The sequence below is a fragment of the Rhinichthys klamathensis genome, unplaced genomic scaffold (genome assembly GCF_029890125.1).
Source record: "Rhinichthys klamathensis goyatoka isolate OS25496 unplaced genomic scaffold, OSU_Roscu_1.1 h1tg000341l_1, whole genome shotgun sequence".
Taxonomy (NCBI): Eukaryota; Metazoa; Chordata; class Actinopteri; order Cypriniformes; family Leuciscidae; genus Rhinichthys; species Rhinichthys klamathensis.
Genome location: NW_026606855.1, coordinates 1,487,956 through 1,501,341, shown reverse-complemented (window position 1 = coordinate 1,501,341; position 13,386 = coordinate 1,487,956). Strand labels below are relative to the sequence as shown.

General features: G+C 36.3%; 2 protein-coding genes across 9 annotated transcripts; both read left to right on the top strand.

Annotated features, from left to right (window-relative positions):
- Window positions 1-212: 212 nt before the first annotated feature.
- ccdc34 (coiled-coil domain containing 34) lies at window positions 213-6,107 on the top strand. Of its 3 annotated transcripts, none has more exons than XM_056272537.1 (7): window positions 213-265; window positions 3,292-3,532; window positions 3,641-3,770; window positions 4,308-4,415; window positions 4,537-4,695; window positions 4,778-4,907; window positions 5,878-6,107. In XM_056272537.1, exons 2-7 carry the CDS (start codon window positions 3,300-3,302, stop codon window positions 6,069-6,071), a joined length of 954 nt encoding a protein of 317 aa, XP_056128512.1. In that variant the 5' UTR covers window positions 213-265; window positions 3,292-3,299; the 3' UTR covers window positions 6,072-6,107. The 3 variants fall into 3 exon arrangements, with proteins under 3 accessions (XP_056128512.1, XP_056128510.1, XP_056128511.1); XM_056272535.1 differs by lacking the exon at window positions 213-265 and adding an exon at window positions 2,393-2,603; XM_056272536.1 differs by lacking the exon at window positions 213-265 and adding an exon at window positions 2,610-2,814.
- A 1,154-nt stretch (window positions 6,108-7,261) lies between these two features.
- LOC130106428 (ras-related protein Rab-19) lies at window positions 7,262-11,754 on the top strand. 6 transcript variants are annotated; one of them, XM_056272539.1, is made up of 6 exons: window positions 7,262-7,570; window positions 7,720-7,875; window positions 7,968-8,054; window positions 8,363-8,551; window positions 10,002-10,185; window positions 11,294-11,754. In XM_056272539.1, exons 2-6 carry the CDS (start codon window positions 7,774-7,776, stop codon window positions 11,563-11,565), a joined length of 834 nt encoding a protein of 277 aa, XP_056128514.1. In that variant the 5' UTR covers window positions 7,262-7,570; window positions 7,720-7,773; the 3' UTR covers window positions 11,566-11,754. The 6 variants fall into 6 exon arrangements, with proteins under 6 accessions (XP_056128514.1, XP_056128518.1, XP_056128519.1 ...); XM_056272543.1 differs by having other exon boundaries at window positions 7,266-7,570; window positions 7,720-7,766; XM_056272544.1 differs by lacking the exon at window positions 7,262-7,570 and having other exon boundaries at window positions 7,662-7,766.
- The last annotated feature ends 1,632 nt before the right edge of the window (window positions 11,755-13,386 follow it).

Here is a 13,386-nt window from a genome sequence, read left to right as displayed (position 1 = left end):
CTCTTAAAGGGATAGTTCGCTCCAAAAGAAATCACCCTCATGTTGCTCCAAACAACCTGTATGAGTTTCTTTCTCCTGTTGAACACAAAAGAAGATATTTTTGAAGAATGTTGGTAATCAAACAGTTGACTGTATCATAGTATTTGTTTTTCCTATTATGGAAGTCAATGGCTGCCCTGCCGTCACCTGTCGGATTAACATTCTTTAATCTTGTTTTGTGTTCAACGGAAGAAATAAATTCATACAGGTTTGGAACAACATTAGGGTGAGTAAATGATGACAGATTTTTTTGGGTGAACTATCCCTTTAAATTAGATTAGTAAATAAATAAGTTTTCACGCAAAAGTACCATGGTATTATGATGATTTTATTGGACAAGTACCATGGTATTACTATAGGATACTTGAAATCGCCTTGGAGTCTATATGTCAATAGTACAGGCCTATATGAATATGGAAATCATTCAGGACCATGGTAGGTAGGGGGGAGAGTAGTTATCACACCTTTTCTCATTAAAATAGCCTATTTATCATGATTTTTAAAGTTTTGACTAAAAAATGAAAACATTTAACATTTCCATTGAACACGTTGACTTATATAGGCTATATACATAAATCAGGAAATTGCCAAATGGAAAAGGTAATAAAATATCAAAGCCTCATTTTCGCCATTAGGAATAAAAAATAAAAATTACAATATACAGTATATATACTCTCCTGTGTGACAACTAGCCCCGGTGTCCTCTAATAGTCTATAGTATCAAAGTACCATCACTGTATTTTTATTTATTTATCTTAAACCATCTTCTGCATTGTCTTGAATCTGTAGCCTATAATATATAGTTTTGCACCTTTTTAGAGTGACGCTTTCTAATATAATTAAGTTAATGGATAAACAGACACCTCAGACAGAATTAGACTAAGTGGGTTGCTGGTTAATCCTGTTTTGACGAAAAATATGAGCTGATTATGTTGAGATTATTATTAGAGTTTGACCTTCTGGGAACAATTACATTGTTGTTATATAAAGGTACAAGGTCTATCTCTCTCTCTCTAAATCTATGTTTTGTTCCACATCTGTCATAATGTATCCAGCATTAGAGAGAACAGAGAAGAGGATATTAAAATAACTCGGAATGGAATAAACTGGACACTTTAATATCAATGATAGTCAGGGCACGAAAAAACGTACCAGTCCAGTCCTCTACATCAAACGTGTTCCTCTTTATACCGAATGTGAGGAGAAAATGTTAAGATAGATAAGTTGTTCTGGCTGGTTGCTACATTGAGCTAGAGTAAAAATGTATAAAATATTATCATATTGAAGTTTGTTAAACTCACACGACTCTGATGTTGCTGCATTTAAGTGCATTACCAAAGTGTGCAGCTTATATTTCCTTTCCGAGACAATGTTTTTATAGCTCAGATGATTTAATAGAGATCTAATTTTTCTCTTATTGAAGTATCAAATGTCTCCTGAATGTCTTGGGAGTCAATAGTTGACATACAGTAAGAGTATAGAGCTATAAAATGGATACGGATAGCAGCACGGATCATTTGATTTTCTCAAGAGGAGATACATGTGAGATTACTGGAGCTTTTTTTTAAGGAGATACAGAAAACTGAGCAATACTCTCACATCTACAGTAGTTGTGGAGGCGATTTGTATGTTTTTTTTTTTTGTAATTTTTTATAATTATTTTAATATTATTATAAAATGATTTTTTTAATACGTTAAGTATAAATACTACCATGATGTATACATTCTGTTAAATATGTAATTATTTTTATAAGGCTACATTAATAATGTCACAATGCAAAAAAATCTCAGATTTTACAACATTTTTAAAATTTATATATATATATGGGCTGTATAAGGAAGGATAGCCATATCATAACTAAAACTAAAACCATAACTTAAACATATTTTATTTCTGCTAGTTGCCTGGACAACATTTTAGTTTAAGTAAAAAAAATAAAAAAAAATCTTATAAATAAAAATGACAAAAATACTCAACAAAATTACTAAAACTTTAACTAAAATTGAAGTGAAAAACAGAAAATATAAAAATGATATCTAGCCTAATTCAAAATATTAAAAAAAATATTAAAAAAAATATTATATCACAAACATTATATAAAAGTCGACGAAACGCTATTGGCTATTTAAAAGGCACTTCAGTGTCTTTGATGTGTTTCCCTTTTGAAGTATTGAAGTATGAAGTATTGTCCTTGTCCATCACCTTTGAATCTCTTTTTCTTTCTTTCTTTCTTTTTTCTTTTTTTACACATTATCATGTATTAACTGTTGTTATTCTGAAGACAACGATAAATAAACAATGAAAAGTGCAAAGCAACCAAAGCGTGTTTTCTACCTTGTCTGACGCTGTCGCTGACGCCACGTTGCTAGGAAACAAGGCTTCCGTTACCAGCGTGCTTGGTTACAGCTGCTCAACCAATCGTATTTCAAGGTTAGTATGACTGACATGTCAAAGGGGCGGGTCAATGTGAAGGAGGCGGGGCTAGATAGAGGAAGACGCTCGAGCACATCAACCAAAACAAAAGCGATCCAACGAAATATTTCGCGATTAAACTGACCAGATGGTGAGTTAGTTAAAGTGGTTATAAACTTATTTATCTAATTTAAGAGCAGTTTAAACGTATCGTCGAAACGTGCAGCTGTGATTTAACCAGAGTTAACAGAAAGTTAGTTTTAATCAGTTTAGTGCCCTTGAAACGTGCTCTTGCAAAATGTCTTCAGTTCGAAACAAAAACTACATGATATTGCTACGTTGTTTTTGAACATGGTATTGAGGTAATAGTATGTTTTTGGTATTATGTTTTTTAAAAATACGTTACAACGAGGTTTTCAATCTTTTAGCGATTCAAATCATCTTGCCAAATTCTCTAAGGCACCTATATTGTCATGCACGAAGACCCCAATTTATATTAATTTAAATTATACACTATACCAGTTGAAGTATTATTTGGAAAATATTTACAATTTGCTAAGTTCCATTGTTTTTTTTCTGTACTCACGATAGTACTGTACTGAAATGTATTCTCTATTTATTTATTTAAATAAAATGTTGTATTGTTTACTTATCTAATCTAATATCATTTGAACCTAATTTTTATTTATTTATTGTAATACAATTGTTTAATTATTCTTTTTTATTTTTCAGATTAAGTTTGAAAACCCTTGCATTAGACTACAATAGTAGTACATAAATCGCAATGTACTACGGTGTTACCATCATTGGTTACATACCCTATTTCTCTGTATCCTCAGGTTTGCTGATGATGTCGGCCTTCCCATCCTCCTCCTCCAAGAGTCTGACCTCCACCCCGCTGAAATCCAGCGTCCCGCAGCGCAGCCGAAGCGTGGAGTCCACCGGAGACTCGACGTCCTCTCTGCTGTCACCCATCTATCACGACAGCTTTGAGCTTTCAGACGAGGAACCAGAGCCAGATCAGCCTCAGCGCGTTCACAACATCACCGTCACGTTAGCCGAAGATGTCTCTCCCTCCAGGTGAGCGCTTGCTGAGTTACACATCAAGGGAAAGATGTCCAAACCAGCACAGCAGTGGTCATGTATCATGTATAATCATCTATCATGTAAAATCAGACATGCTTTCAGGGATGAGGTGGACTCAACAGGCCTGGAAGACAGATCTTCCAGTGGGAACTTCAGACTGAGTGCCTGGGAGCAGTGGATTGTGGAGAAAGCCAAAGAGGAGCGTGTCAGAAAACAGCAGAAAGCTATGGAGGTACATGACAAAAAAACATTCTTTGTACTATTATGGGGATATTTTTATGTTAGTGCTACTGTTTTCAGCAGTGTTTTTTTTTTTTAGTAACATGGACATTTTTATTTTATATACACCACTGTTCAAAACTTTGTGTTTTGGAAGAAATGAATGCGCAAGGATGCATTAAATTGATCAAAAGTGAGAGTAAAGACATTTAAAATGTTACAAAACATTTCTATCTCAAATAAACACGGTTCTTTTGCACTTTCTATTTATCAAAGAATCCTAAAAAAAATGTTTCAATGATTTCTGAAGGATCATGTGACACTGAAGACACTGAAGTAATAATGCTGAAAATTCAGCTTTGATCTCAGGAATAAATTACATTTGACAATGTATTCACATCGAAATTTATGTATTCATAAAATGTATTCACTTTTTTAAAGCAATTCAACTTTTTTCATTTTCCTTTGAATTATTCGGTTTATGAATAGTCATAGTAGTGTATGATAATAACCCTGGTCCGACAAGCATTCATTAAGCTCTATATTTCAGGAGCTCACGCTGAAGGAAAAAGAGGAAGAGCAGAAGAAAAACCAGCAGATGAAGAAAGTCGTCTGCGATTGCAAAATTCAAGAGTGGCTGCGAATGAAACGAGAGCAGGTAACGTCTCTGTGAAACTCCAATCATTGAGACTTTATTGCTAGGATTCATTTGAGTTTGTGTCATTGCGTTTCATTGGGGACAGCTCTCCTCCTCATGCTTTCACTGTTTATGTCCTCAGGAAAAGAAAGAGAGAGAGTCCAAAGAGTTTCAGAAAAGCAAAGAACAGCTTCAAGAGGAGAAAAGACGTGCTGAGATTGAAGAGAAAGCCCAGGAGAAATATAAGGAGTGGATGCGGAAGAAGAGGCAAGAAGAAACAGAGAGAAAGCTAAAAGAGAAGGTGTGATTTATAGAAAACATTATTCCCATTGAACTTCATGAGGGTGTGTCAATGATGACAGAATGAACAATCTCTTTAAAAGGAAGAGGCAGCCAGAAGAGAAGCGGAAGAGAGGGAGCGCAAAGAAAAGGCGGAGGAAAGCTTTAAAGAATGGCTTGACGGTGTAAAAACGAAAGGAAAACTGAGCCGGCGATCATCAGCATCCTCAGCCGGTGAGTGAACTGCACTTCCACTTGTGGCATTTCAAAAGTTCGGACATGAAATATAGTCATCCAAAAATATGTAAAACTCTACATATCCAACATAAATATCCATACAAAGACCAGATTATTGATAACAAGTATTAAAGGATTAGTTCACTTTAAAAAAAACTTTTGCTGATAATTTACTCACCCCCATGTCATCCAAGATGTCCATGTCTTTCTTTCTTCAGTCGAAAAGAAATTAAGGTTTTTGATGAAAACATTCCAGGATTTTTCTCCATATAATGCACTTTGCTGGGCACCAAATGGTTCAAGGTCCAAAAGACAGTTTCAGTGCAAACTGCAAACTGTTCAAAGGGCTTTAAACGATTCCAGACGATGAATAAGGGTCTTATCAAGCGAAACGATCGCTCATTTAAAAAATAAATAACAAAGTTTAAGTTTTATAAGCTCAAATGCTCGCCTTGCTCTGTTCTGTGTGACTCTCCTGTTCGAACTCGTTCATCAAAATGAACGAATCTTTTTCCGAGTCAATTCGTTCATTTCGTTCGTTAAATGAACCAAATGACTCGAAAAAAGAGATTGTTCATTTTGATGAACGAGTTCGAACAGGAGAGTCACGAACGTGCATCACAGAACAGAGCAAGGCGAGCATTTGACATTATTAAACTTTGTTATTTATTTTTTAAATGACCGATCGTTTCGCTTGATAAGACCCTTATTCATCGTCTGGAATCGTTTAAAGCCCTTTGAACAGTTTGCAGTTTGCACTGAAACTGTCTTTTGGACCTTGAACCGTTTGGTGCCCAGCAAAGTGCATTATATGGAGAAAAATCCTGGAATGTTTTCATCAAAAACCTTAATTTCTTTTCGACTGAAGAAAGAAAGACATGGACATCTTGGATGACATGGGGGTGAGTAAATTATCAGCAAAAGTTTTTTTTAAAGTGAACTAATCCTTTAATGTTATCACTTTCAGGCAACTATAACAATGTGAACTATCCCGCTCCGAGCTTCGTCAACCCCATTCCCTGGAAACCCATCCACGTTCCTCAGGAAGACAGAACGCCCAGGAAAAGTTCAGCGCGTAAGAGAACGGCTAAAAGCCAGTCGAGCCGCCGTCTCACACACACACCTAAAGACACCATGGGTTTGGCTCGCAGGAGACGCTGACATCTGCTGGTCTCAGTCCAGTATTAACTCTTCTGAACACTTGCTGCGTTCTTGTCTAGCAAGTGTTTTCCGTCTTTAAAAGACTCGTCCACTTTTCATGTGATGGAATTATGAATTTGACTTGTATATTTTTGGTTGAATGTTAGCTAAATATGATTTTTTTTTTCTTGTCCAAATTAAAGATCTTTGGAAATACAGTAGTTATTTGTGTTAAATGGTTCTGTACAAACGTTTCAGCTTATCCATCTGTTTAAAGAGCTCTTTGTCATACACTAATGTTCAACGGTTTGGGGTCAGTAAGATTTTTAATGTTTTTGAAAGAGGTCTCTTCTGCTCACCAAGGCTGTATTAATTTGATCAAAAATACAGTCAAAACAGTAATATTGTGAAATATTATTAACATTTAAAATAACTGTTTTTTTATGTGAATATATAGTAAAGTGTAATTTATTCCTGTGATTTTCAGCATCAATAATCCAGTCTTCAGTGTCACATGATCCTTCAGAAATCATGCTGATTTGATGCTCAATAAACGTTTCTAATTGTGAATGTTAAAAATAGTTTTTCTTTGATGAATAGAAAGTTCAAAACAGCATTTATTTCAAATGGAAATATTTTGTAACAATATAAATGCCTTTATTCAATTGAATGCATCCTTGATTAATTAAAAAATATGAATGAATCTACATCTATTGTAAATGACAATTCCTTATACTTGTATACGTAGCACATTTTTATTATACTTATTAAAATGACTACGTAGAATATTTGTGCTTAAATGGAGTAGATATACTTAAAAAAATTAAGTGACCAATTATCACAAAAAAAAAACTTTGTGCAATTATGTAAAAAAAAGAAAATAAATCAACTGATTCCTTAATTTATTTAAATTTTTCATGATTTTTTTTTAATTCTTAAATATTTAAAATATGAGGAAATTAACTTTTTTTTATTTGATTTTTATTTTTGTTACAAAAACCATTAACCATTTAAAATGGAGATTTTACTAAAATGTTTGTTTTTAGTGTATAGAAATATACTAAAACCCAGCAAGTTTTCATTGGTATGGGGAAAGAAAATGCAACTTTTCCTTTAATACATGTACAAAATACAATGTAAAAGTCTATACATGTACACTTGATGATGTGCATGATTTTCCAGACAATCAGTGTTTGTCCTCATCATGGTAGACTGCCGTGGTGTGATTTCACAAAAGACTTTTTCTGCGTTGAACAGGAGTCGTCATTAACTGGCTTATCTGCATTTCTCGAGTCAGCTTGTGACCAGACACAAAGACCTCTGACCCCTGGCCCGGGCCGACAGCCAAACGCAGCCCTCGCACAGATGTGTGTATTGTCCAGCGCGCAGCGGTGCCTACGAGCTCTTTCAGCTAATGACGTGTGTGAGTGGGTGTGTGTGTGTAAGTGCATGTGTTCACAATACTGTAGATTTCATCCCTTCACATTCTCATAAACACACGTTACTGGACCAGAGATACTGTAAGTGCCACTAAATATTCTTTCTGTATTGAAACAAGTTGATTGGTCTATTGTAAGACTAACCTTTTGACTAATTGCTAGTTGGTCATCCTTGTACTTAAGACTGTTTATGCAACTGACCCACATGTATTTTGTTATGGATATGGCAGGCAATTCTCAAAACTATCACTAGCTGTGATAGTGTGCATTAGAGCAAGTGAGTTATGCGTTTATATCCTGTTCTGCTGAGCAAAGGTCACCTTTCAAGACAGCAGTGCTGCTTTGTATTTGTCTTGTTGCACTTTTTAAGACGCATATGTGTTCAGGTCAGTTTTTTACATGGGAATCAGGTTAAGAAATATTACAGGTTTTCTCGTATGTACAGCTTGAATTAATATGCATGTTTCTCTCCCAATAGATTGCAATATTTGCAAGCAAACAGCAGTTCCCAGAGATGCATTGGTGCAGGTGGGCAGGCGGCTGGACGTCTCACTTTCACACACAGGTACACAGGGGTGTGTCTGTTTGCATTTGAGTCAGTGTTTCAAAGAAGGCAAAGGACGTGGCAGAGAACAGGAGTTAATGTTGTGTGACTTTGAGGTCAAAGCTGGCTTGCTCGTTAACCTTGTTTTGGCAGCATGGAGATTTCTTAACATGTTATTTTCTGTGCTAGCTTAAAGAAAAGGCCTGCTTTAAAAAGATCTATGACAGACGTAGGTTAAAATTGCACTGAGCCTGTGACATTAGCACTCTGAATGAGTCGTTTCAGGGTCAGTGGGTCACAATCCGCAAGTATTTATTGCAGAAATGCAGTCCACAGGGCAAGAGGATGAAGATCGCTGTGACTTTCTGTTCAAGATCATCCTGATCGGCGACAGCAACGTGGGAAAGACTTGCGTGATCCACAGCTTCAAGTCTGGGGTGTTCAGTGACAACCAGCACAACACTATTGGAGTGGACTTCACCGTTCGCAGCATGGACATCGATGGGAAGAAAGTAAAGGTCTGTGCACTGATTCATGACTTAAAATTAAAAAGGTTTTTCCTTACATTCAATAAAGAAATCTTCTTATTAAGGCTGTATAGGTTGTATAGTAGCCTATATCATTTAACAAAATCATTAGGCGAGGCAAGGCAAGTTTATTAATATAGCACTTTTCATACACAATGGTAATTCAAAGTACTTTACATGGAAGAAATTAAAATAATCAAAAGAAATAAGAATAATTAAAACAGTTTAGAATAAAATAATAATAGTTTAACAAGGCTTAATAATAGTTCGTTTAACTATTTATATATATAGACAGAATCTTTCCATTCCACAAAAGGTTCTTTAGTGGCAAAAGCGTTCTTTAGATTACTAATAAAAACATGGTTCTTTTAAAGGGGCTATATGTAGAATTCAGAAACCCTTGTTATTAGTGACACCGGTGGCCGTTGAGTGAACTGCAGCCAGCAGCTTATAGCGCGCACTCATGCAAACGTAACGTACAAGAGACTGAATTTGATTCAATGCCACAATATATATTCACGGTGAAGTTCTTTTCGTTCATTGCGTAGAAGTAAAAAGAAGTTGGAAATACCTTTACACCGATGTACTGTCAACCGCCTTTCATGCTGCTGAGAGCGAGACTTAGGTTAATAATATGTAAATATGTGCTGCGCACTTTTCTCTCAGTAACAAAATAAACACGACTATAGAAGCTTTTTTCCGCCACAGAATAAAACTTTTTAAAAGACTTAATTTCTCAGAATTGCATATGAAGTCACAATTGCGTTGTTATAAAGTCGTAAACCTACAATTGTGAGAAATGAACAATTCTAAACGCAACTCTGACTATTTTCTCGCAATTGCGAGTTTATATCTCACGATTCTGACTCCATATCTCACAATTCTGAGATAAAAAGTCGCAATTATCTTTTAAAATGTGTCATAGAACAGAAGTGAGGCTCTTGGGAGCACGTCAACATCACGTCCTTTTGATTTTCCCGGCAAAAACGTCCCGATTCCTTCGCATAAATATCAGTCTACAGGCTTTCATACGCAACCCAGACAGCAAGATAGTGTCGGCCCAGATCCGGCCCACATCCGGTACACCAGATGTGGGCCGGATCTGTTGCTGTCTGGGAACGTAGGAAGGCGGAGAAGGTCTTGTTTTTTATTTTATTTTCAAGCGGTTCACACAATGGCAATAAAATGTGATTAATACATGAAAATTCTTACATATAGCCTGGGGCGGTTTTAGGATTTGATCTTCAGGGGGGCTTAGCCCTCAGTGAGAATGTGAGAAGTGATGTAAATTGGCACCACTACTATATAGTTAGTCAAAAAATACCATACCAGAACTTAAATTGTTCAGAATGGTTCTTCTATGACATCACTTTTTTATGGTTGTGCATGTCTAGGAGAGGCACTGATAAGCCAATTGTGATTGTGTCTGTCTGGAGTTCAGATGCAGGTCTGGGACACGGCGGGACAGGAGCGTTTCCGCACCATCACACAGAGTTACTACCGAAGCGCCCACGGTGCCATGATCGCGTACGACCTGACCCGGCGACCCACCTTTGAGTCTCTGCCGCACTGGATACAAGGAGTGGAGCAGTACGGAGCCGCCAACGTCGTCTTCGTTCTGATAGGTCAGAACATGGATTCCCAAACTTTTTTTTATCAACCAAAACCCCCATATTTACTTGAGTACCCCCTGAGGTTTTAGAATCAATATCTCAATAATTTGACAACACATTTGCATGGTCACGGTTATCTGATGTTGGTTAAAGTCGACATGTTGGTTATCCCTCATCCTTCCCTCGGGTCATTTTGACCCGGAATTTATTTTTAGAAAATTCTTTAAAAATTTAGTGTTCATCGAGTGTTCACCCCATGACTTTTGTCACGCTTGAACCACGAATACACACATTTTTTTTAATGGGCTCGAGGAGTTTTGTGGTTGAAATTTAAAAAAGTAACAAATCCTTGCCTTGCGGGTCAAAATGACCCCCATAGGAATGAATGGAATGCGCGGAATGCTTGATTACACATAGAAAAACCTAAAAGGCTCAAAATTCTAACTAAAAATGCTAAAACTTTACGAAAAAAATATTTTATAGTGTCATCATGTGTATCTGAATGCATACTAAAGGAAAAACTGACTTTAGGACCCAGCGGAACAGCTAATTTGCTATATCATGTTATATTATATATTTATTAGTATATTATATATTAGTGTATTATTTTTTTTCCACAAGAGGTTGGCAAAGACACCCAATGTAAGATATTTTGAGCTGAATTAAAAGGTTTAGGCATGAAATTGTGAGTTATTTTGAATGAGTTGAAAGAATGTGAGGAATGTGCTTCTAAATGACTATTTATTTATTATTTATTGATTCAATCTAGTAATTTAAAGGTAAATAAAAATAAAAAAGATAAAAAAAATATCAAAAAAAATTGCATTCAAAAAAGAAAAAATATTGTGACATTATTGTATTGTATATCCGAGTGAAACGGCTTCTCGCACAAGAACAAATGTAGGGCGGGGCTTGATTTTGTCCACTGGGAACTGATTGGATGGTTGTGGTTTGCGATCTCATGTGAGTGACAGGTTGCCCCGCCCTCACGCCAGTGAAGGGAGGGGAAGTTATCCTGATTAAAGATTACGAGGCACACGAATTAAAGACAATTTCAGCTTGAGACATTGATTTAACAGCAAATAAACTAGATATTCATGATGTGTTTTCCGTCCTGCAGGAAATAAGTGTGACCTGGAGGCGCAGCGGCAGGTGCTGTTTGAGGACGCGTGCACGCTGGCGGAGCGGACCGGGGCGCTGGCCGCACTCGAGACCTCCGCAAAACAGTATCGTAACATCGAGGAAGCCTTCGAACTGATGGCCCGCGAACTCATAGTACGACACGGAGGAACAGTCCATCAGGACAACCAATCAGATTTACCCACAGTTTTCTTGCACATGGATTCTCATTCAATAGATGGAGAACATAAGAAGAGGTCATGTGACTGCTGACTTTATTAGGTGGACTAAGATGATAAATACAGTGGGATATGACAAAAATAAATCAGACATCTCAGAAAATGTAGTTGCATTTAATGAACGAACTCTGTAAACTTACACAAGTATGATATTATGTTTTTCTTGTTCTGTGACATTTATTTTGCAGTAGGTTGTGTACAGTACAATAAAATGCAAAAACATTAAAAACAGTGAGTCAGTCAGTAAATGCATTCTTTGTTCTTTCTGAACACAAAACATTATATTTAAAGGGCTCAATATTAATTGAGGGATTTGTGTGTTAAATTATTTAAACCCAACCATTAACAATATGCGGCTTGATACCGCACACTGACTGACTGTACAGTTTAAAAATAGCTAGACAGAACATTTAAAAAAAATGCAAAACATTTAAATGATCTTGTACATAAAACAGCTGGAGAGTTCTGTGTGAACGGCTCTTAAGAGGTACAGTGTTACAGCAAACCAAAGTGTTCACATTTAAACAGGCGTACGTGTACTTTAAGGATATTTGAGAGAACACAAACTATTTACAACCTATTGGAGGGAAAAAATGAACTTCCTCCTTTCAATGGCATTGTGTTGTTGTTTTCATTAACTAGTATGGCTTCACTAACAGCCTTTCCTGGCTGCAAGCGTTTAACCCTGTGCTTGTGAAAGTACTAAAAATAAAGGTTCACACCGATGCCATAGAAAGACATTTTTGGTTCCCCAAAAAACCTTTCAGTGAACATTCTAAAAAGAACCATTTTTTCTTAGTGTGAAGAACATTTGGATAATCTATAGAATCTTTTGAGGAATGGAAAGATTCCATGGATGTTACATGTTCTTCATGGAACCATCAATGCCAATAAAGAACCTTCATTTTTAAGTGTAGCATTCTGAATCTCCTTCAACACACAGTTTGAGTTCGTGACAAACTTGAAGATGCGTCCTTTCCCAAATAGTGCACTTGACTCGTGTCTAGATGTAAAGCTCATTCAAACTCTTACCTCAGTCTTGTGTGAATAGCTGCATTTAATTCAAATTACACCAACCTCGTGCGGTCACATTTACAGTTTTTCTGCGAATTTTTGTGGGCGAAATCCAATATGAACATACATGATTAGGAATTTTACGTGAAGGCGAAAGATTTCCCCATGCAGATTTTGCAACAAGTTCAAACTGGTCCCACAGATTCTCCGCGTTGACCAACAGAAAGCTGCTTGGTTTACAACTGTAAATGTGACCGCAACTTAAGAAAACAGTTTATGAAATAAGAAATAAGTTGCATTGTAAGATGTAAAGTAACATTGTGACATATAAAGTCTCAAGTCGCTATTATGAGCAAAAGTGCAAAAAGAGCAAAGTGGCAATTACCATTTTTTACTCTAAAGTAGAAAAGGCCTTTAGTTTATGCAGTTCCATAAAAAGTACATTTTTATGTTTAATTGAGTTCTGTTAAAAATAACAAACTGAGCAGTGCTTCAAACATCGCTACACAATTGCCACACCTTTACAATTACCTTGTTTATGTTATAATGGGCTTCCATCCCAGACAGCAACATAGTGTCGGCCCAGATCCGGCCCACATCTGGTACATGTGGATTCCACACGTTCCAGATGTGGGCCGGATCTGGGCCGACACTATGTTGCTGTCTTGCATATTTGTTCAAAAGCAAAATATGATTTAAATGGAAGGAAAAGGCACAAAAAAATGACATGCACAAGTATTTAACAAAGAAAACTCATAGCCATCGGGCGAAATAAAATGTCTCAAATAGCATGTTAAAATTTTTAAAAATCACAACAGACAATTAAAAAAAATAATAATAA

What these genes read in the sequence shown, in the direction of transcription:
- ccdc34 (XM_056272537.1), top strand. Translation starts at nt 3,300, where the DNA reads ATGATGTCGGCCTTCCCATCCTCCTCCTCCAAGAGTCTGACCTCCACC. An exon ending in TGCGAATGAAACGAGAGCAG is followed by an intron (nt 4,416 to 4,536) that starts GTAACGTCTCTG and finishes TTATGTCCTCAG; the next exon opens with GAAAAGAAAGAGAGAGAGTC. An exon ending in AGAGAAAGCTAAAAGAGAAG is followed by an intron (nt 4,696 to 4,777) that starts GTGTGATTTATA and finishes TCTCTTTAAAAG; the next exon opens with GAAGAGGCAGCCAGAAGAGA.
- LOC130106428 (XM_056272539.1), top strand. Translation starts at nt 7,774, where the DNA reads ATGCGTTTATATCCTGTTCTGCTGAGCAAAGGTCACCTTTCAAGACAG. An exon ending in TCGATGGGAAGAAAGTAAAG is followed by an intron (nt 8,552 to 10,001) that starts GTCTGTGCACTG and finishes TCTGGAGTTCAG; the next exon opens with ATGCAGGTCTGGGACACGGC. An exon ending in CGTCGTCTTCGTTCTGATAG is followed by an intron (nt 10,186 to 11,293) that starts GTCAGAACATGG and finishes TCCGTCCTGCAG; the next exon opens with GAAATAAGTGTGACCTGGAG.